The sequence below is a fragment of the Carassius gibelio genome, chromosome A1, assembly GCF_023724105.1.
Source record: "Carassius gibelio isolate Cgi1373 ecotype wild population from Czech Republic chromosome A1, carGib1.2-hapl.c, whole genome shotgun sequence".
Classification (NCBI taxonomy): domain Eukaryota; kingdom Metazoa; phylum Chordata; class Actinopteri; order Cypriniformes; family Cyprinidae; genus Carassius; species Carassius gibelio.
The window spans coordinates 16811185-16835733 of NC_068371.1; the positions used below are offsets into that span (position 1 = coordinate 16811185).

Consider the following 24549-nt stretch of genomic DNA (forward strand, 5'->3'; position numbering starts at 1 on the left):
GGATTGGTGGTGCTGACTAGTGTTTAGTAAACACTGTAACTCAGCACTGCAAAGGAAACTCACAGTTTATTAGTAGTCACATAACCACCAGCAATTTAAACCACATACGTATATACAGAAAGGGTTACATACTCACCCACCCTACTGGGCTGGAGCCCCATTCAAGGGGCGCCTCCTTTTAGTCTGGACCATCAGTAATGTGGTTGCAATGAACATAGAACCAGCCAAAAACATTATAGGTCCAGCATAGAAGACTGTTATGCGAAAAGTTTCCACCTAACCTCGATCAGGTGGAGAGCTAGTGGTTACAGGAGAATTAGGAAGGGGAGTATTAAAGCAGAAGTTAAAAATAGATACCTAGGTATTGCTCTGATTCGGGCATGAACACTGCCTCGTCTGGATCACATCCCTTAGGTTCTGCTTACCTTCTCGTGACCCATGATTCCTGCCTGCAGGTTGGGGAAGAGTGTGACCTTTCCTGGGTAAAAACCCAGCAGAGTTCTAACCTCAGTATCAGAAAGTGTTAAAGATATAACATTGTCCTCCCTAGGCTCTCTCTCATCCACCGCAATTACGAGCACGAAAGGGAAAGTCCCTCTCTAAACCATTCAGACAGATCCACCTGTAATTTTCACAAGCTCATTCTACTCCGTGCCTCAGCAGCTGTGGGTCCTGAACCGCGGGGAGCAGATCCCTGCCTTTTTTTCCCTTTTTTTCCCTTTTTTTCCTCTGAAAGAGAGATGAACGAGAGCGGAGTTTCTTCATTGAAAAAATGCTCACAATGCACGCAGATTGCCTCCTCAAAGGCATCGCGTATGTGCTCTTCTCTCAAACAAATGACGCAAAGATTGTGTGTATCATCGGGTGTCAAATAACGCAGACACGGATGCACACATTGTCTAAACGCTTGCTTGTAGTTGCCATGATAGACAGAGAAAGATCGCTCTTACCAGTTCTTTTAGATGCACGCTTCAAACAGAACAGTCAGTGAAGACGAAGAAGAGAATGATGTGTTCTCCAGGTGCCTGTTTATAGTCACACTGGCAGGGACGTGTTCCCCATAGCGACCCCTAGAGGACACAGTTCGAAGTTCCCTTGAAAGGGAACCACTTGTTTCAGTTATAGGCCTACTCAAATATAGAATGTGCAGTTTATATTGTTATTATTATTATTATTTTTATAATACATACTTCTTCCATAGGCTCTTACCCATATGTGTGGTATTAACCAAGTTCAGTGTGTGTCCATAATATTCATATCGATTTCTTATAAGCTGTTAATATGCTTTAGGATATGTAAATTACTTGCGATTTAAGCTTGAAGATTAATTATGTGAAATATTTGTTGGATTTTAAATGCTCATTAGGCTAAGTAAAAATCTCAAAATGTATGTTGACCTGAATAAATAAATAAAAATGGTTTCTAGCCATTTGTAATTTTAAATATTAATATTTTTGTTAGCTGTCGATGATTTATACGATTGTTTTGTGTTTGTGTTCATCTTGTGTCCTTAATTATAATTTTTGCCTTTTGCCTTGTTGTCTGCTTTTGTAACTGATGACCTGGAGATAGATAGATAGATAGATAGATAGATAGATAGATAGATATATATATATATATATATATATATATATATATATATATATATATATATATATATATATATATATATATTTTTTTTTTTTTTTTTTTTTTTTTAGCTAGTTAAGTAAGAATATTCTGTTTAAGTCATTATTTGTTCATAGAGATTCATTAAAAAATCTAAAGGTTTGTTCTAACTGAAGTGAACACTGAGCATTCATAATATTTTTATTAGGCTGAATATTGAAGATGTCAATATGTTTTATGTGTATTTATTGTGTCTAGCTCCATTTCTGTAACTGTAAATTTCTGTAACTGTAAATTTACAGAATACAATATTTACAGAAGCTGTCAATGTATAAATTCAATTCTTACATATTTACTCCATTGTAACTTAAGATCCTGAGCAAGATTAATTGTTCGTTGTGAGTTTGATCAAATGTTTTAAGTCATAATTTGCTTATGGCAGTTAAACGAGTTAAAATGGGTAAATCTTCAAAACATATATATGTGTGTGTGTCTGTGTGTGTGTGAATGTATTAGGGATGTAAAATATCCATTAAATTCATTCCATAATCGATTGTAGTTTTAAATAATGATAAATTCATTGATTAATCGTTAACCACAATGCTGCAAACTGCATCTATTGCAGGCAGCGGTCCCTGGAATGACAAGATGTGCAAAAGCCATACAGACACACACACACACACACACACACACACACACACACAAAACACTTTCTCACTTGAATTAATGGGGTTTTAGTCTAACTAAAATGCTAGTAGCAGGATTATACAATGAATATATGTGATTATGATCATTTGATAAAATGAAGAGTGCGCTATACGTTTGAGGTCATTTACTTTGTTGACTGTCCTATCCCACACGTAGACCACTGAACACGCCTCTTTACATGGTTTTGTGGTGCTTGTTGTGCAATGTTTTCAACTGACATTATGGCATTTAAAATAAAATTATCCCAAACGTAACTGTGGCCCGCCTGTGACTGCCTTTTGGCCTAGCCTATTTGTTTTTAAAAATCCGACACACAGGGCATTAGATCATCGTGACAGTGCATGCGTGCTGGCAGACAAGGATGAGCGAGCACAGGTTTGGCTAGATTTATTTAGAGATTACTGCTCATGTGTCATTCGGCACAAATAAAAATTTTACCATATTCGATTCCGATACCGATTTCCAATTATTATTATTTTCTTTTTAAGCAACAAGCAAGAAAGAAGGAAAGTGTGCATAAACAAGATTTTTATTTGGTATTTAATAGGCCAAACTGGCTTTTGGCTATTGAAAACAAAAACCGTAAACATCTGAAATTAACAGCAGTAACTGCACAGTAAGTAACCTACATTCAATACAAACATAGATGCTACAGACATCAGCATTTAGCTTTTGTTTTTGAATTGGGTTGAAACTACAGAGAACTGGCCTTAAATTAAAAGATTAACTGCCTGGGAAATTAAAGTAAACAACTGCATAGTTCTACAGTCCAAACAACACAATCAACACACATTCAATAAGATGTTTCTTAATCAGCTTTCAGTATTTGTTTTAGTTTTTAAATTTGGTTTTAAATTTAAAAGTCTTTACAAGTGAGACTAAATAGAAGTATGCTATATAAATACATTGTTCCAAAATGTTAAAATCAAATAATGTTGGTGCGAATAAAACCGATGCAAAGTGTTTCATTCATTTAATAAAAAAATAGGGTAATGATTCACATCTATATTTTTTTACTTGAGCTAATGAAAAATAACTATTGTCTCAAGTTAAAAAAATATAGATGTGAATCATTACCCTAAAATATTTTAATTGGATGAATGAAAACTTTTTTCATTGTGCTACAGTAGGTGATTTTTAAATCAAATTAAGTCGATTTAATTTTAAGATAAAATAAAAATAATCATCCTACACGCGAGAAGTTGAGCTGAACAACTCTTCACGGTCTACTCGTGTTCAGGGCGCGGACCGGTACAGTATACGCTTGCACAGCTTCAGTGCGCACAGGAAAGACTTTTATTTGTGCGCCAGTACACAAGCTGCTGATCGCTTCCTTCTATCTGTACCTCAGATGTGTAGCTCTGCACTTGCAGTGCTGAACGGCTGCCCGGCTGTATTTTAAGCTAAAACCGTCCGGTTCCGATTTATGGCCGGTCAACCGGTGCATCCCTAGTTATTTATTATGTATTACTAAATTGAATTGTTCCTGCACAAACTCAATGCAGTTGAAAACTGCTGAATTTGCATTTGAAGAGCTTTAGATTTTATTTTTGAATATGAAGACTAAATTGTGGTCTAGTCCTCATGAACGCATAGCTAATTACAGATTAATTCAGTTGAAGAATTCATTTGAAAAGACAAATGAAGTTTAGAGAAATGTTGAATTAATTTGACATTTCAAATGGGCTATCCCCAGCACTGGGGAGTAATGAAATACATTTAACCGTGTTACGTATTTAAAATTCAAAATATAAGTAAGTGTATTTGATTATAATCCATTATAAATAGGATTATAAATAGGGTAATCTGATTACAGTTACATCTGAAAAGTATTTTAGATTACCAAAGTGATTACTTTTAACCAAAACAGCAACTGATTCTCCACTGAAACAAAAAACTGAGTGCAGTAGCCTGTTCATCTAGCAACTCCTTGTGAGCGTGCATACATGCTCATCATGACACAAAGATTATCCTATAATTCACACTTTGCATTGTTAAACAGATCCATATGACTCATGCATGAAATAAGTTAATCGATAGCTTTATGTGCTTTACAAGTGAACTTGAAGTAATTAATTCGAAATGTTCAATAATCGATCATCTTTGGCTCGGTAATGCAAGTTCTAGATCCAATTCATGAACAGAGATCCAATTTGTGAACAGAGAGCCCTCTCGAACACCACCCTTTGTGCATCGGGCTCTAGTAGTAAGTAGTAATATTAGTCCATCAATCAGCATATGTTTCAAAGTTAGTTTTTTACACTATCAATAACATTTTGCTTTTCAAGTAGGAATAAGCTGGTTGACCAAATAGTCCCTTGAGGGCTGTCACAATAACATAACCTACAATAGCACACATAATGATAGCAGTCTATTTATTTATTTCTCTGGTTTAATCATTTCCGACGCACCTAACGTTACTGTAGTTACTGTAACTACACTATATTTGTTTTCACAGACACATTCACAACGGACCCGTATATCTTCCCCTCTTCTCTTTGTGCAGTCTGAATCAAAACATCATGCGCTGGCGAACGTAAAGTTAGCCTACCGTTACCGGAAGATTACGGAATCAATTCGAAGTTGAATGGTTAACATTAGTGTCATGAACACACCGCTGTCAATTTTGAGAAGAACCACCTTCAAACAAGTTAATAGCAAGCATTTAAGGGGCCTGCTAAAAAGGAAGCTATATTAGCGTTAGAGTGACTAACCAGCCTGAATTCACCAAATTGTTCTCTGGACCTGAGGGTAGCCTCTTCTTCTTTGCTTCTCTCTTAATTCTCATCAGCAGGAGTAGCGCTATCGCTCGCTTCTTACAATGGGACAGATACATGTTTGCTGCTGACCGAAAGGAGGAAGAACCGACTATGAAAGAGCTCCCGCTAAAAGTTTTTAAAACTCCGCCTACACCTTAGCGCAGCGAAAATCGCGTTGTATCTGAAGGGCAACGCTGAACCCAGCGGCAAGCGCCTACATATACCGCATCCTGTGTGAAGGGCCCATTACGCGGTCATTATGTGGGAAACATACCGCAATAGAATAAGAATAAGTTAAATGCTAACACAAACTCTGAACATACTGTATCATACTGAGTCACTGCTTAGCTTAATTGAAATCATCCTGGCTATCACAATGAGAAAATGTACCTTTAATGATCTATGGCTCCAAGACAGTGTGTTTAGTAGCTTGCTCAAGCCTGTCGCTAACAATCCGTATCAAGCATCCAAACACAAGACGTGGAAAAGCTGAACTGAGTAGCCGGTTCATCGCGTGCTGTGTTCGGTGCGGAGAGAGAGAGCCGCGTATCACGGACTGTCCCTCCTGCACATGAACAAACAAATACTAATCGCAGTTTTGAACAAACAAAAGGATGTGAAAGAGCCAAAATCAGTACCACTGTGTTCAGATGTTCAGGTTTCATGCAGAGAAAGGCGTCTCAAAATGCTTGTACACCGAATTTGCTTCTTTTTGCTCTTGTGCCGACAAATGCATACAAAATATGTCAAAATACCCGCCTTGGAAAGTATGCTCGAAAAAACTTTTTTTTTTCAGTTATTTCTTAAGTGAAAGTAAACAATTGAGGGAAAAGGTGCGTTCATCATCTCTTAAAGTGACCGTGCCTAATTTAGCTACTAGCTGCTGTCATGTTAATCCAAGAAAATGAAAGAAAAATAACTCACTGCTCTTGACTGCATTACTTTGTAGATTTAACAAGAATTCATGCACAGTCAAACCAAAAATTATCCAGACTCCAGATATAATTTTTGATATACATATTTTACTAGTAGGTACAGGACGCTAATACATTACTGTAAGTGAGTATAATCAAACTGTGACATATTATACCCAAAGAATCTTCATACAGTGAACAACTAGTGAAATAGATAGATATAAATGTTTTATCTATCTAGCTGTATATAAATTAGGGAACAAAAATTATTCAGCACCTTATAAAGCACCATGCATTGCTTGTGTTTGTTTTTTCTGAATTGCTAATGCAACCTTTTCACACCACAGTCTGAACAAAATGAACCATTGCTTGGTAATTGGTCAACAAAGTATTGATAGTTGTGTAAATATTGTCATAATAACAGTTGTCTGTAGTTTTGGTTTATTGTAATCCATTACGTACATTTCTCTCAAAATTATGACATTATCAAGACTAATTGTTCTGATAGAGTTTAACTCTTAAGTTCTTGTCATATTTTATAAGCATTTTAGAAGCAATAACAAATAAACTGTAATAATGTGAGAAATGTTCAAGGTGTATAAAGGTAAATAAATTTTGGTTTGTATATTTAATTTTTACATTAAAGACTATCCAGTGCTATTTTACATTTAATTATTTGGTTACTATACCTAGACACCTACAAACTTGAAAAAAACTTAAACATTGTGTAAATAGTACAAATAAATAAAAATAAACAAAAATACAAACTAAACAATTTCAAACAGGGCCCACTGGTACAACATTCATCGGGGAACCGCTAACCCCAGCTACGGCACTGTCTGTGGGTGTTGAATACTGTGACCAAACACCAATAACACTTGTTATTTTGGAAAGTAATGCCATAAAATAATTGTTAATTTATAATGTTACTTTAAAGTGTTACAATCGTTAAGTGTTCCTGTGTTCTTGATACTCAAGAAAAAGAAGGCGAAGGCTTCAGTTTCTTAATCTGAAGAAATAATAGAATAACTCTTTAAATAATAAAACTTGTTACTTTCAATGAAAGTCAATAATAAAAAAAAAAGACTTTTGAAAGGAATTTTAATGACTGAAGTTATTTATCGTAATTCGTGTAGGTCATAAATTCAAATCCTAATAGTCTTAAAAAGTCTTAAATTTGACTGATTAAACCCTGCAGAAACCCTGCTTTTATTCAGCAAGGATGTGTTAATTGATAAAAAAAGTGATAGTAAAGAAAATATATTATTAGAATATATATTATTAGTATTTTTTTTTAACCTTTTATTCATCAAATTTATTAGACAGCAGAACTCTTTCCAACACTCATGATAAATCAGAATATTAGAATGATTTCTAAATGATCATGTGATAAACTGGATGTTTCATGTGAGACTGAAGGCTGGAGTAATGATGCTGAAAATTCAGCTTTGCATCACAGGAACAAATAATTTTTTTAAAGTATATTCAAATAGGAAACTATTATTTTAAGTTTTAATATTTCACAATATTACATTTTTTTCTGTATTTTTGATCAAATAAATGCAGGCTTGATGAGCAGAAGAAACTTCTTTCAAAAACAGTAGTGTTAACGTTTCCAAACTTTTGGTCTGTACTGTGTATATATATATATATAGTAATAAATTGTATTTATATATAGTAATAAATATCGTTATCGCATTTATCCTTGAAATATTGTGATATAATTTTGAGGCTATATTGCCCACCCATAACCAGAACGCTCAACAGCTTTTTCCCCCAGGCTGTGAGAGCCATAGACAGTAAAAGAAATGGACACAGTGACCCCATTGGATTCAACGGAGAAAAGTGAAGTCAATTAGAAGCACGCACTTCCTGGGGGTCAAGCGTACTGCGCAGACTCAAACTGAACTTGATGACTTAAATGTCACGTGTGCAACCTGTAAGTCTTCTAACCGCTGTGCCAAGAAAAATCTGAATCACCCACCAAATCTTGCAGACGTTGTTGAATAATTTTGTCCCGTTGCTTTTATGGACTCTCTATGGGCTTCTCCCTTGACGTCATGCCTCCACATCCCCCCGATTGCCTCATAGACAGTAAAAGATTGCCTGCGAGCTTCTCCTCCTGTCCATACGGTAATTTCTCTACTGTGCGACAGAGAGTTGCAGGTTATGATGCAATCGTTAGCCTATTTTTTACAAAAACTGCTTCTATGGGGCCACAATGTAAGATACAAGGTAATGGGGCCTTTTATACATTTTCATGTTTTTTTTAAGAAATAATAAATGGACAAATGGAGGCTTTAAATGCCTCAGATGTAAAGTTATTTGCTGTCAAAGTGACGGAAAATGAATGGGAGTCAATGGAATGCTAACAGCAGGTGGGGATCCGCTAGCTAGCCAATGGCGGCGCCCAGGGGTGCTTCAAAAAAATATGAAAACCTGCCCACCTGGTGAGAGCCCTGAACTCAAATCACCCTACTCTCTTCCTAAAACCCAAACAAACCCCCTACCTCCTGAAACATGGACCATCTCACCTCCTCCGCCCCTCGATCACCCCCCAAATTAATAAAAGAAAAAAAACTTTCTGAAATTTATTTCAAAGTGGGCTACACACCTCTCTATGCGCACTAGAGACCTTTCACACACACTGCTTTGTGTACATAATCCCAAAAAAGACAATGTGTATGTTTACATGCTCATCCACTACAAATCATATTGCACTGTTCCCCAGCCAGCTTCTTGACTTATGATTTTTTTTTTTTGCACAGGTACAGTATTATGTGAAGCATTCGTATCATCTTTTTTTTCCATTTATGTATAGGTAAACACACACACACACACACACACACACACACATAAATAGTATATTAAAAATCTGTTAGTAGTGTATAGGTGCAGTATTTATGTGAAACATTCGTATAGTTTGTATTTTGTAGTTTGTGTAGGTAAAAATTTATATAGTATATTTATAGTCAAAATCTGTCAGTAGGTTAGTAGTGTATAGGTTTATACTGTTTTACTTCATTGTTGTATGTCTGTATTAATGTAGCACGGTGGTCCTGTGAGGTGCGACTTTTCGTTCCACTGTATATCCACACGTAGCATAGATTGAAACTGTAGCATCACTCTACATAAGACAATAAGATTTATATATATGAATGTATATCACTAATGTATACACATCATAAATCTTTATTGAGATTTTGTGAGCACTTTGTCATTTGAAATGCATGTGTTGAGGATCTCGTCTGTATGATTTTATTATGTTGCCAGAGGTGAAGGGCAAGAGAGACTACATCAATGACCTGTTAATCACAGGCTAATTCAATCACCAATGCCCATTGTTCACACATAAGCACTCTCTGCGTCTGGAGCCAAGGTGCAAATGACCTGGGCCATCAGGGCCGCCAAACTAGTTTTGGCCAGCAAATGCAGCGTTTCCAACACTGGAACTTTACCCAGGAACTATGGCTAGTACTCAGTGTGTCCACCACAGGGACCAGGAACTAAATAAAGTTCCGGGTAAAAAAGTGCCCCTCAGAAAGTCCCTGGTGGTAAGGTAGTACTTCTTCAAAGTTCTGGAACTTTTGGGGGCGGGACTTGGGCGCTAAACATGCTGATTGGTTGAGTTAATGCAGCATTGTGATTTCAACCACCATTTATTCGGATCATTTTCTTAAAATTACTGTTATTGTGTCATGAAATGTAATTTTAAAAGTATTTCAGTTGAGAATGTATTTGTTTAAAACTCAAATGTGTTGTGTATTTATAAAGACAGCGCCGTTTCCGAAATGTTTTGCAGATTTCGGAAACGGTCAGCTCCACGCGATCAGTGTGAGCTCAGTGCTCATGTTTCCATCCACAGCATTAACTTGAAGTCATTAAATTCAAGTTCACACAAACTCTTATTTCCATTGTGGATGTCTGTTTCTCCATTCAGTGTTCAAACTGCGTGTCGCGTTCAGTAACTACAGTCAAAACGATGAAACTCTGTTCCAAGAGGGCACAGCAACTGAGGTTTATATCCGTTCAAAGAAAAGGCTTTTTAAACTAATGCACAGATTTAATAGACTACACATCAATATCTCTTCCCTTTGTACTAGTGATGTCTGGTTCCCAAACGAATCGTTTGATTTGACCTGTTCTTCTTAGTGAACCAGTTGAACCAGTTCACCAGATAGGACTGAATTGTTTGAACTGATTTGCGTCTCCAGTTAGCATTTATCCACAGTTTATTTACTTTTTTAAAGTGGGTTGAAATAAACCAGTATCACAGAGTTATTCATTTACTTAAACAGTACACTGATTGAACTGTTGTGATGAGAGAACTGAAGATGAACACGAGACAAGCAGCTTTCTATGCAGACTCTGAGGGTTGCGCAGCCTGTGCACTGTGACTTCGTGTTGTTTCAAGCTCATCATTCTGCACACAGGATGCGCATAAGAGCTCTGTGGCGCTCTATATTGGCGCCTTCAGTATTATAATATTTTCTGCGAAATCAAAGATTATTCATTGTATTTCTTGTTCTGTCCTATCTATGATATGTTGCTGCCTTTATTACTGTGCTATAGATTTAAAAGAAACCTCTTTTAGATTTCTATATAAATGTCTATACTTTTTTTTATAATGTATTTTACAACAATACAAAGAGCAATGTGTAACATTTTACCAGATTTTAGACTTATTCTCTTTTATTTGTAAATAAAATATTTCAATACATTTTATACAATTATTGTGCTCCCGTGATTTTTCTAGAATCTATAGTATCTTTTGCTGCTGAATTATCTTCCAACCTAGTTTATAATAATATTTTTGTAATCGTTTATGATTATATATTTTTTCATTTGTTATTTCTAATTAAAATTAAATTGAAATGTGTTTATCTAGCAGATTGTGATTAACACAAAAGAGTGATGATCAGGTCAACACAGAGAAGCATAGAAATTCTATATTTAATAAATAAAACTATGCTGATATCGGATTGGATTGGATCGGCAAATACTCAGAATTTTCAGGATCGGAACTGTTCTGAAAAAATGGTATCGTTGCATCCCTAGTATATATAAACATTTACCTGAACTAAGTACATTTCTGCTGCTATTATTATGTTTAAATGAAAAACGAAAGGAGGCAGTGGTATTTGATATCCTATTTTGTTTTATTATAAATATACCATATTTTTCGAACTATGTCACACCTAAGTTTAAGTCGCATCAGTCCACAAATACGTCATGACGAGGAAAAAAAAATATATAAGTTGCACTGGACTATAAGTTGCATTCATTTAGAACCAAGAACCAAGAGAAAACATTGTGGAAAAAAACGCGGTTGTAGACTGTAATGTTTTCTCTTGGTTCATGTTAAATTAATTTTGATAAGTCGCACCTGACTATAAGTCGCAGGACCAGCCAAACTACGAAAAAAAAGTGCAACTTATAGTCCGGAAAATACGGTACCGTGATGAAAATTGCAGTAGTCAATGTGGGCTGATTGATGTTATAAGGTATGCTGCTGTTTGCAGAATTACTGGATTTGCATTGTCGCAGACATCACACTCCCGAGTCAAATGCACAAAGTCTGAACTACCGAGGATGCAAGTCCGAAATTTGCGTACTTCGCAGACCTGTCACCAGTGTATTTGCCTAATCTTCCCGCGACTTTAGACCGCGGTGGAAACACAGAAAGCAACAGGTCTGGGAAGAAAATAATTCCTGGGGAAAAAAGTTCCTGGTACAGTTTTTCCGGGTACAATTTTTCTGGGTAATTTCAGTGGAAACGTGGAAAAAAAGACAAATAAAATGGCCCAAAAGAGAGACAATCTATATGCACACATTGGCTTGAAACCACCAAAAATGGACAGGGGCATAAGGCTTATAAAAAATAATAATAATAATAAATAAAAACAGAGAACAATGCTTAAAGGATGCTGTTGACAAAGGTGTACAGTAAAAAGGTGTACAAAAAAAAAAGAAAAAACCCAGAAGTAAATTTTTATAAGCTGTCGACCCCAAAAAAAAACAAGCATTTAAGGACACAAAAGTAGAGCGAAACGTGTCATATTAGTCTGAGAACTATGCTCATTGGAGGGAAACATAATTGTTATCGGTGACAGGAAACATTCCCTATTTGATTATAAACAAATACTTGTAAATATCACAATTTTATCATATAGTTCATATTAATTAGTATATCTCAAAGTGGATGATTGGCCCAAGCTACAGCTTGCTAACATGCATAGCTAATATAAGCTTTCTAATAGCTAATTTGTCCCATCATTTTAGTAATCAACTGCACCCCTGCTTCCTTCTAACTTTCATAAAACTGAGGCTATTTTCTGTCATTATCATTACGTAAGTTATGATGTGTCTTAAATGGTTGAAGCCATCTAAGCTGTGTTTTGATCTTTGTTAGGTAGATTAAACGATGCTGTTACCTGGTGATTTGATCAAATAGTTGTAGATGTCAGGGTATTTCACGTTTTCAGTGCCACTAAGTTGAATAATTTCTCCAACAAAATGAAGGTAAGGAAGGTGTCTGGCATTGACATACCAATAAAATGTAGTTTCCTTTCGAGTTCACATAAGGTGGTGAAATAATCCTTTGACATGGTTAAAAATAGTGAATGTTTCCTGTCACTGATTACGATTACGTTTCCCTCCAGTGGGCATAGTTTTCAGAGTAATATGACACATTGCTCTCTTCTTTTGTCCTTAAATGCTTGTTTTTTTTGGGGGGTTGACATCTTATAAAAATGTAGTTCTGTTTTTTTTTGTGTACTGTCACACAGCAGCTTCTACATATTCAGTTTTTTGTTACAAGTCAGAAATGACAAGGAGGCAGCTTCCTGCAATTCAAAATCAATGGAAAGTGTTGGCATGGCCAAAAGTTTCTTGAGGTCAGAAAAGTAGTTAAGATTGTCTGTTATTTTTTCACTGCAAAACAACACAAGAAATCATGCAAATATTGCTTCAGGTTTTGAGAAAAGCCACTGCGAAAAGTCAGTCATATAACAAAAAAATGTATTATGAATTTCTTTAGGTACTGTGTTTTACCCTATTTTATTTTTTTTTTTGTGTTTATAAGTGTTATTAAGCTTAGCTGTCTCTGTGTTTGTTTGAGCAGCTGTCAATCACAGATCCTCTATTTTCTCTCTCTCTCTCTCCCGCTCTCTCTTTTTCTTTCTGTGCAGTTGAGTTTAACTCCAGCGCAGTTATTGTTGCCGCAAACGCAGGCGCAGCTCCTCGCCGCAGCCGTGCAGCAGTCTGGAAGTCAACAGAGCAGCACCACTGGAGCCAATATTTCTGCCTCTGCAGCCACGCCCATCACACTGTCCCAACCAATTCAGATTGCGTCTGTAAGTGACATCTCACTGCCCAAATTTAGATTCCAGATTACGGACTCTCCCTCTAACACTGGATGCATCACTTTTGTCTGTCTGTCTCAGATTAAGAATGGCTGCTCATTCACAACTGGTTTAATCCTTAAAAACAAAATTAATAATTTTTCTGAGGCCCATTCTTCGTACATCACTAGTTAGCTGGATTTGATTTTCTGGCAATTTGGCATGATCTTGGATTATTTGGTTCTTCGAAGCTCATCCTGGACTTGCTGTCATAGCAACAGGTCCAGAGCTCAGGAGCAGGTTTATTTCATGTAAACAGGATTAGATTGCATCTTTTTTAAGTGGAACTGATATATAATATGTGATAATAATTTAAATATGAATTGGAAAATAATATTATAATGTTGTGTAATCTATAATACTTATAGCCACAGCAAGTTTAATTAATTTAAAGATTTATTTTTGATAAAATAATGATTTATAATTGAAGTCTTCCATGCATGCTATACCAGTGGTTCTCAACCCGTGGTCCGCGGGCCACATACAGCCCATCACAAATTCAAATGCGGCTCACCATGCTGAACACAATTTTAAACATAACTTTCAGTTTTACTATTCATTTTAGTTCTTACATTAATTAAAAAATGTACTAAACAAATATAAGCTATAATGTTTTTATGTAAAATAAGTTTTTCACATATTATTTTCAGACATGAGCAGACCTGTAGGCTACTCAAATAATTAACATTACGAGTGCTGGACTTTCAGCATCAACTTTCGGTTTGCCCCGCCACTCACTTGACGATGTCCAGCCCGTATTTTTTGCCCCGTTTTCCCAAAACAGCTTATACTACAGTTTCAGCTATTTAAAAATAGTTAAGTTTTGAATTTAATGGTAAAGTGATTATTTCATTTCGAAATTATTTTCCAGATACTGTACATTATTGTTTCTACTGTATGCCCTGCCTTCTGAAACGCGTCGATTTTCACAAGCCACATCTCTCTGAAAAGTGAGGTGTGCTGTTGTTGGCCAACTATCCAGCACGTTGTTATTGGCCAAATGCCTCAAGCGCAAGACAGAAATGTTACGCCTCTTAACATATTGTGAATCCTTGTCTGGCCAGAGTAACGAGACACAAACATAAAACCCATTATAAACATGATTTCTAGTCGTTTTTTCTTTTGGAAGGCAAAAAACAAGAGTAGTTTCACTTTCTCAATGGAACAACATCACACACCGCGGACTTGAGTGAGCAGAGGCCGGAGGCCTAGAGTGACAACTCCAGGCCTGCGGGCATGAGTGAGCAGAGGCCGAAGGCCTAGAGTGTCAACTCCGGGTCGGACGCAGCTCCATCCATGGTGAAAGCCGATTCGGTGATCCACAGTGCAAAGTTGATGTATTTCCTCAGCCAAAACAGCACGGATCAGCTCCAGGCATGACAAAGCAGATATCATCTTCTTTAGGAAGGCTTTCACAGTAAAACACACAGCATCTATACGACATGGCGGTGGTGGCAATAACAATGCTACAACGAGAATAAAAGTTTGCAAACCTTCCCACATACTGACGTAGATATGTGTGGGCATTATAGAATGACCCATTTCAGGGGGGTAGAGATGCTGTCACGCTGTCTGGTCTCTGTTTCCCTGGGTGTCCACTAGTGGTCTCACTTCCCCATAGGCACGTCCCTTCATCACGGTAATTGCACACCTGTTAATTACACTCAGGTGTCTTCACTTTCATAGTCTTTATCCTGCCTATTTAAACAGTTCTTGTTCTGTTCTTGTCATGGAGTCCTTACTTTTCATCACCTAGTTTCCTAGTCCTTGAGTTCCTGTTCTTGTTCCTGTTTGTTTGTTTGTTTGTTTATTTGTTTCTGTTTGGATTATGTTGGTTATGACCCCATGTTGTTTTTGACCCTGATTTGGATTACCCAAAAATAAAACCAGACTGCACTTGGATCTTCCGTCTCCTGTGTTACGGTCTCCTGTGTTCTCCATCATGCTAAGATCCAGCGGTGTGGGATTTCGAATACGTTCCCCAGCCACCATAAAGGAGCGGATGCGGAGACTTTCTAACCTAACCACTCTCCGTCAAAAGGGGAGTAAGGTGGGGGGCTTGGCGCAAATGTTCTGGACAATGGCAGTGGGGATGGGGTATAACGATGAGGCCCTGAAGGACCTTTTCAATGACTGCCTGGATGACCCTTTGCCCGGGTGGGAGATGAAGGGGCTGGAGATACTGGACTTTTGGGGTTTCACCAGGTACCTACAGCATCGATCTCGGTTGTATGACTCAGCCACACCTGTCTTTCTCAGTGAGATGGCCGGTTCTAGACTGGGGTCTACAGACAGTAGGACCGCCAGCCCAGCACCACTGCACAAGATGGCCGCCAGCCTAGCGCCACTGCCCAGGATGGCCAACGGCCCAGTGCCACCACCCAAGATGAACGCTGGCCAAGCGCCACAGCACAAGGTGGCCGCCAGCACCAGCGCCACTGCCCAAGATGGCCGCCGGTCCAGAGTCATGGCACAAGATGGCCGCTTGTCCGGCGCCTCTACATGGGATGACAGCCACAGTTGACCCTCCAGAGTCGAGTCAGGTTCCCGTTGACCATCCAGAGTCGAGTCAGGTTCCCGTTGACCCTCCAGAGTAAGGTCAAGTCACCGTTGACCCTCCAGAGTCAGGTCCAGTCACCGTTGACCCTCCAGAGTCAGGTTCAGTCACCGTTGACACTCCAGAGTCAGGTCAAGTCACCGTTGACACTCCAGAGTCAGGTCAAGTCACCGTTGACACTCATGAGTTAAGCACTACCACAGTTAGACCTCAGGAGGCAAGTCAAGTCACTGGTGATCTTCAAGGACAAAGTCAAGTCACCGGTGTTCTTCATGGGCAAATTCAAGTCACCATTGATCTTCATGTGCAAGGGCAAGTCACCAGTGATCTTCATGGGCAAGGTCAAGTCACCGACTATCTTCATGGGCAAAGGCAAGTCACCATTGATCTTCATAAGCAAATGCAAGTCACCATTGATCTTCATGAGCAGAGTCAAGTCACTATTGATCTTCCTGAATCCAGTCTAAACTCTGCAGAACTACCAGAGCCTCTCCACATCTCGGCCGAACTCTCTGAGCGCTCGACTGATCCCGTCGTGGCCACGGAGGCCACCCTTAACTTGTTCATGTTTTCTGTTTCAGACTTGCCTATCCAGACTTGCTCTCATGTATCATCGATCCCATTGTGGTGGTCTTCTGCGCCGACCCTGATGGGCTTCTGTTTCAACCGCACGGATGTGGTGGTCTTCTGCGCCGCCCTGGATGGCTTCTGTCTCGACCGCATGGATGTGGTGGTCTTCTGCGCCGCCCTGGTGGGCTTCTGTCTCGATCGCACGGATGTGGTGGTCTTCTGCGCCGCCCTAGTGGGCTTCTGTCTCGACCGCACGGATGTGGTGGTCCTCTGCGCCGCCCTGGTGGGTTTCTGACTCAACCGCATGGCTCCAGTTCCACCTCGCTCCACCCTGGATTACTGCCCTGTCAGTTCGGCCCTGGGCCACTGAACTTTCTGGACTTGTTTTTTTGTTGTTTTGTTTTGTTTTTTGCCCTTTTCTCTCTGTTTCCCTTTTTGGACCTCCCCCTGATCCTCCGCCGGTCCACCTCCCTCCTGGGCTCCCTGTTTTTGTTTTGCACTTCTTGTCTCTGTTTCCCCATTTTTATCTGGCCCTCCGCTCCACCTCCCTCCTGGTCACTGTGTTCCTTGGTCTCTTCTTGGTTTCGGGTGGAGCATCTGGTAGCTGCTCCGTGGAGGAGGGGGTAATGCCACGCTGTCTGGACTCTGTTTCCCTGGGTGTCCACTAGTGGTCTCCCTTCCCCATAGGCACCTCACCGCAGGCACTACAATTCCCACAAAGCCTTGTCCCTTCTTCACAGTAAATGCACACCTGTTAATTGCACTCAGATGTCTTCACTTTCACAGTCTTTATCCTGCCTATTTAAACTGTTCTGTTTCTGTTCTTGTCACAGAGTCCTTACTTTCCGTCACCTAGTTTCCTCGCGTTTCCTAGTCCTTGAGTTCCTGTTCTTGTTCCTGTTTGTTTGTTTGTTTGTTTCTGTTTGGATTATGTTGGTTACGACCCCGGCTTGTTTTAGACCCTGATTTGGATTACCCTTAATAAAACCACACTGCACTTGGATCTTCCATCTCCTGTGTTCCCGTACGTGACTGATGCGTGGATGGGCTATTATTTAGTTCGAAACCGCATCACAAAACTTATCATCCATCCGCCATCCATCCGCACCAGTGTTTTTGACCAATTTTCAAAACCACACCCACCCGCCATCCGCTGATTGGGCGATGCAAAACGCTGCTGATGACAGCCGCGAGACTAGAAAGCTCTCAGAATATCAGCAGTGAACTCCGTCTCCGATCAGCACACAGGGACAAAAATAAATAAATAGCCTAAATTAAACGCACTGTATTGTACTATATTTTCATTGTAGCCTAATAGAAAATGCATTTTGGCACATCATTTCAACATTGCTGCTATTTAGCCTTCTACTAAATGCCTATTTCACAAATTTTTTTAGCAAATAGAAAGAAAGCTCGAATAAAATAACAAGTCATTTACATTATAGGCTAATAATGTTCACGTTTGTAGTTGTCCATAACAACCCCAAAAACTTACCTGCTTGCCTTTTTTATCTAATAGGCACAGTTTTGCGACTATTTTTATTTTATTCATTTTTTGCTGTGAATGTTATTGAGCTTGTAGAAATCTGAAAAAAAAAAAAAAAATTCTGCGCCACAGATGAACCTTTATTGATATCTCTATATTTTATATGCCAAAAGAAACAACAGGCAGTAAAAAAATATAAAAATAAATATCTTAATGTAGGCATAGGCTATAGTCGCATGTTTTGGCAAACGTCATAAAAACGTCAAAAACGTCATATCGTAGCTAAGCCTTATAGGCTCAGTCACCCCCAGAAACTTAAATTAGAAAAATAAATATGCTATCCCTCTTTGAACGAACAAAGTCTGACCAGGCTAAATTGCCTTTATGACAAGTCTGTGACCAAATAGCATGGACTTAGGATCATCCCCACAAACTTGAAGCATCAATGAAATACTATGCCATCACAGTTGCGACAAAGAAATTCTGGCAAAATAGCCTTAAGCCTCGGAACGTAAAAGTGAGGCCAAATAACTAACACACAAAATGTCTAGGATAGAATAGGCTAAACCGATATGAACGTAAAATTATCAGCTGACCAAACTCAAAAGTTTGTTAAACATGGGCTATGTGTAGCCTAGATAACATAGGCTAATTGGTTTAATAAGCCTTACCTTATGTCTAGTTTGAATTTTTTTGGCATTATGCAATAAAATAGCATCTACAGTGTCAGGATTCAGACGAGATTACCTGGCCTCTATAATGCGCCCTGCTGCACTGAATGAGCGCTCGCTCGCAGCACTTGTTGCTGGAATGCATAGAATTCTCTTGGCAAGGTGCTGTAGTGAGAATGACTGGCCTTGTTTCTCCCAAAAGGAAAGTAGATTTTCCTCTGCTGATCTGTCTATACGGAAGTTTGTAGAGGAATACTTCTGTACTTCTTCCAGAATTATTGTATCCGATTCCTCCTCCCATTCTGTGAAGTCAGTCCTAGGCTTTTTTTTTCTTTGGTGCACCATCAGCTATGCCTACAAAAGACAGATCAAATGTTACATTAATAATTGATCCACGTTGGTAAACACAGCCTAATATTTTACACTTAAATATTACAAAAATAGCCTACACAATCGAGATTGAACCTAAATTGGTTAATGAAACTTGGATTACAATTAAGATACAAGTAAAACAAAACAAAATTCGCTTTAAAGAAAGGCTTTGTGCTTTCTGTTTGAGGTCTCTGTGAGAGTTTGAAAGTCTTTTAGTGCCGCTTTCAGAGTCACATAACATTGTTTTATCCTCATTAATGCAAACACGAAAAATAAATGACAAAAGATGTTTTAAAAATGACAAACCTTCCATTTTTGGAAAAAAAGGATAGGTTTATAGCGTTTTGGGGGGAAACACATCTAGTATTGTACACATCTATAATAAACACATCTATAATAGTAAAAAATATTATTAATATTAATTAAATTTTTAAAGCATATAAAATTGACAGTGAATTCTCCGAGCGAGCTGTGCTGTGGTAAACATGGAACTTTTCCTTGACATAAAACGATAAATAATCAAACCTCAGTTCCATTGCTTGACAGAACTCCCTGAAGCCTGGCCCATCCACGACACTGATCGGTCTAATGTCCTTACAAATGAACGAAATTAATTTATCCGTTATGGCCTCTTGTCGTGTTGCAGACACAGAGCTTGTGGTAGGCGATGCAAAGTAAAATTATGTGTCTAGAAGTTACTGTTTAGCTGGAGTTCCACACATTATGCCATGCTCATTTGGGTGCATATTTTTTAGATGTGACCTCATGTTGCTTGTGGTCGAATGGTATGCTAACTGTATCTTAAATAGCTTGCATACAACTTTATCTTGCGGGTCAATAATTTTACCTCGCTTTCTCTGCTTCCATGAAGACGCTTCAACTTTCAGCAGTGATGCTGTGCCAGACTGTGCGACTCCTGTGACCTGTCCCTCAGGCACGCTGATGTTCGCAAAGCAGACAGCCACGCCTCTACTACCACGGGCGTTTTTTTTTCACATTTTTTTTATTCGAATATTAATTTTCACGTTCAAAATTATTTTTTTAAACTATTTTAAACTATATTCGTTGACAGCCCTGGTCAGCAGCGAGTGTTTGAAATAATTAGATCTGATCCGATGTGGATTATAATCACCATAAAAGAAAGAAATATTTATAAGCGATGCAAAAGACTATGCACGCTAAGTATTAAAGTTGCTATAGTAAACATGGTAAACTGTGACCGCTTGAAGAAATCAGACGTCAGCTTCTTATTCTCTATCACAATCATGTAGTAATATATTTTATCTTTCATAAGTCTCGTCTCGAGAGTTTAGCTCCACGTAGCCTTTGTCATAAAAATATAATAGTGTTTTTTTTTTTCGGGAGCTTTTATAAAAATAGAGATATTATTAGTTTCTTATTAGTTTTCTGTTAACTTCTCTTTTTGGGGAAATGATGGGGTACGCAAGACGTTTGCTTTGTACCTCAACATACTCATTTGTTTGCTCTTGGATGCTTAGGGGTATGTCTGAAGTGCTTTTGTAATCACTGTGATAGAATCTCAGCATCAGCATGCACAGCTGCCACCTCCTTTTTTGCTTGTAATGCTTCCAGTGTAGCCTCCAATGTTGCTTTCTCTGCTTTCTAATCTTTTTTTTTTTTTTTTTTTTTTATGGCCAGCTCTCTCTTTGTAATTGATGCACATGCTCGTGCCGCTTCAGCCACAGAACTTGCTGCTGCATTACTGGTCGAAGATCTTGAAGAGGTTCCCCTAGAACTGACTGACAAAGCATTACCAGATTAGTTGGGTTTATCCTCCACTCTTAAACTCTTAAAGATCTGTAAAGTTGCAAAGACTAAAGTCTCAAATCCAAAGAGATATTCTTTATAAAAGTTAAATTACGGCCTCCTAAAATGGTTCATTCTAACATGGCCCCACATGTGTATGTCACGATGTGTGAAGATTTGCTTAACACTGCCCAAGTTCACACAAAGAAAGAAGGTTTAACTTTTATTCTTGTTTTTATTCTCGCTGCCGCCATGTTGTGGAGACACCGTCAAGTCACTTTTATTGTCACATCACCACTGCACATGTGCCTTGGTGAGTGAAATTCTTGGGAGCATGCTCCGGAAATTGCAGAAACAATTAACATGTAATCATACAGACTTCATCAGTTGAAAATGTGCAATATTGCACATATAGTCAGTACCCACAGTGTACTATTAGACAGACATACAGTTAGCTGTGTGTACTATGTGAAAGCAAAACTACTTTGTATGGCCTTCCAAAAGAGGAAACAACTAGAAATCAGTGGTTAAGTTGTATTAACAACAATGTTTCAGAACAGTTCAACCTAAACATAAACCACAAAGGCTGTTTCTACAAAGTTGGACAATTCCAACTTTGTAGGGACAGTCTGTCACTTCTGACTCACAGCCTGCAAGTATGTTTTTTTTATATTTAAAAATAATTTGCCAATGATGATTCATATGTTAGTTTTGAGCAGTGTAGAGTGTCCCCACTGGATTCAATAAATGCCTCCTTTGTGATGGTTTTTATTAGTTTTGTCTCGTCTTGTGATGTCTAGATCACTAACGAATCGTTCTGTTTAACTTGATGATCTTAGTGTATCGGTCAGACCAGTTCACCAAATCGAAATTAATAGTTTGTACTTCTAACAGTACATCGACTGAACTGCTAAAAGAGAACCAATAATGGGATGTGCACGAGCAGAGCAGATTGACTGAGTCCAATCAGAGCACACCTCGCTTTTTTAGAAAATTCAAGCCTGAAAGGGAAACATAGTCGCGTGCAGACACTGTGGTGATGCAGTACACAAGCCACGGTTAAGACAACTGAGGTGCTATGATTTCTGACAGGCTGTGATATAACCCTGTTCCCCTCTCACACACACACACACACGATGAATTACTCTACACTGCACAAAACTCCGCATTTGAACAGTCAGTACACTTAAACTGTTACAAAAACACACTTCCAGTCACGGAATCAGAAGTGGCAGATCATCATAGCAAAGTCGGAACTGGCAAATATTTTTATTCATATTTTATAAATAGCCTTTGTGCTCAGCCAGCCTTGTACTCTCTTAAGTTCATAAAACTGTCTGCCATAAAATGTGTAACACTTTCAAACAACTGGGTTGTGCTGTTCTGTTGTAAACAAATCAACCAATGATTGATTAACCAATGATTCCTCTTTGCATCAACTTCCAGAAGGCCAAATAAAGTGCTTTTGCACAGAAACACACAGCGTCTCCCTGACATGGCTGCATCAACACTATGGGTGTTCCTGAAATCACGCCGCCTTTCTTAGCATTACGCAAATATTTCTATATTCGTGACGTAGACATGGGGGCGTGTTTGAATGTGTTTTAACCCAGTCTGGATCAGCCTTCTCTTTTAGATCAAATAAATCCTTTTGTGGGAGACTTTGAGCTTTGTAACTCTGTAGATCATATACATACACAAATAGCTACATAACGCACTAAAAAAAAGGAAAAATAGAAATCACATCATATGACCCCTTTAAGATAACATGCTATGCTAATAAATGACAACATCTTATCTTCTTTACACATTAATATAAAAATATATATATCACCCAAAACAAATAGAAAAACAAACTGTTGCTCTTCAAAACTCTTTAAAGCAAGGATTGAGGATTACCCAAAAAAAGCACCCCATCTAAAAAAAAATACATCAGCCATGTGTTCAGCTGTTGACTTCCTGCTTTACACATCATCCGCAGGTTCCCAAAGTGTCCACCGCTAGATGGCAGTTCCACAACAATATTAACAGTAAATACTGTGAAACTGTTCTGTGCCCTGTGTAAATCTCTGTATTTCTGTCATCCAGCAGCAGCTGCAGCCTCAGGGTTTGAACCTGCAGCAGTTCGTGTTGGTTCAGCCAGGCCACTCCATCAGTCCTCAGATTCAGCCGCAGTTCATCATATCACCTTCACCTCAGGGTCAGACCGGTAAAATGTTTCCACCATGTTATGATGCTGCTGTTCCTCATCAGCAATTCTAACTTGTCTGTGTCTGTCTTAGGTCTCCAGCAAGCTCAAAATCTTCTGACTCAACTACCTCAAAGTCAAGCTAACCTCCTCCCAACTCAGACCAGCATCACCCTCACCACACAGGTCCCAACACTGATCAAACCTCAGCCAAATTCTGTTCACACTGTCACTTTACTAGAGCGGGGCAAGTTAACACATTATCGCGTTAACGCATTAAGTGATTAACAGCAACAATTATTTTATTGTGCATTAATGCAGTTTTTTATTATTATGAAAGACTGTTGCTAACTGGCTCTGAATTCACATACAGACAAACCACAAGTCACAGGAAGGGAGGCTTGTTGATCAGTACTGGCTTGGGAGGGGTTTCATCAGGCATCTCACATGAATGCTCCCAATAAAATTATTTTGGATAAAGCATTAACATTAAAAAACACTGTCCACTGTTATTTTTAACAGAAAAGAATGCAATGTGCTTGTAATCATGACTAGCATAAGTGGGAAATAGGAAGTTACAGTGGAGTACATTGTTTTGTTAACTTTGTGGTGATTGGGACATGGTGAGATACGGCCCTCTAACAGGTTCTGCGCTCTGGTGCAGTTAGCGCTCGCGTTCACACTCATATCTATATATAACTAAACTTCGCTCTGGCCCACCTCCTCCAACTGAGCAAGGGACGGCTAAACAAGCTGCGCCTGCACATGGCATGGAGCAATCACACTAATCAAACCAGACTTTGGGGGTCAAGCGCTCGGGCTCAAAACGCCTAGTGTGAGAGTACACACTTATTCTCCCGCATCCCGCTTACGTGAGTTTCTACCCACCCACACTCGCCCATCAAGTGTTAGGTTGCGATGGGTCCCACAGTCGTGCAGGTCTGGCAATGGCAAATAGCTTGTTTTAATTTAATTTGATTGCATTAATGTTATAAGTTGAGACTTACAACAAATATTTTAACTGCTACCATATAAAAGGAATGCTGTTGTAAAAAAGCACCTTATTTGGTTAAAGTGTTTGCAAACCAAATGTTATTGCACTTTTGTTCATATAGCAGTACTTGTAAAAGAAAAAAGTGCACAATACACTACTTTTGAATACATTATTGAATTTTGTGCATAATCATGATAATCATGTGATTTTAATCAAGATTTAAAAAAAAATATTGTTGCCTCGCACTACAGGGCCCTGTTATTTTATTTATATATATATATATATATATATATATATATATATATATATATATATATATATATATATATATATATATATATACAGTGGGGATCGAAAGTGTGGGCACCCCTTGCAGAATCTGTGAAAATATGAGTAATTTTCAAAAAATAGGAGATATCATACTAAATGCATGTTATTTTTTATTTAGTACTGTCCTGAGTAAGATATTGTACATAAAAGATATTAACATTTATTCCACAAGACAAAAAAAATGCTGAAATTATTAAAATAACCCCACTCAAAAGTTTGGGA

At 38.3% G+C, this 24549-nt stretch overlaps 1 protein-coding gene across 4 annotated transcripts in view; it reads left to right on the top strand.

The window, feature by feature from the left end:
• Nucleotides 1–24549, top strand: part of LOC128014933 (POU domain, class 2, transcription factor 1) — a 66302-nt gene that overhangs the window by 945 nt on the left and 40808 nt on the right. For 3 of the 4 annotated variants that reach the window (XM_052598691.1, XM_052598702.1, XM_052598713.1), the window contains exons 3-5: nucleotides 13180–13344; nucleotides 22907–23024; nucleotides 23098–23189. In XM_052598691.1, the coding sequence (XP_052454651.1) occupies nucleotides 13180–13344; nucleotides 22907–23024; nucleotides 23098–23189 (375 nt within the window). The remainder of the gene's footprint in view (nucleotides 1–13179; nucleotides 13345–22906; nucleotides 23025–23097; nucleotides 23190–24549) is intronic. The other variant, XM_052598722.1, reaches the window with a different exon arrangement.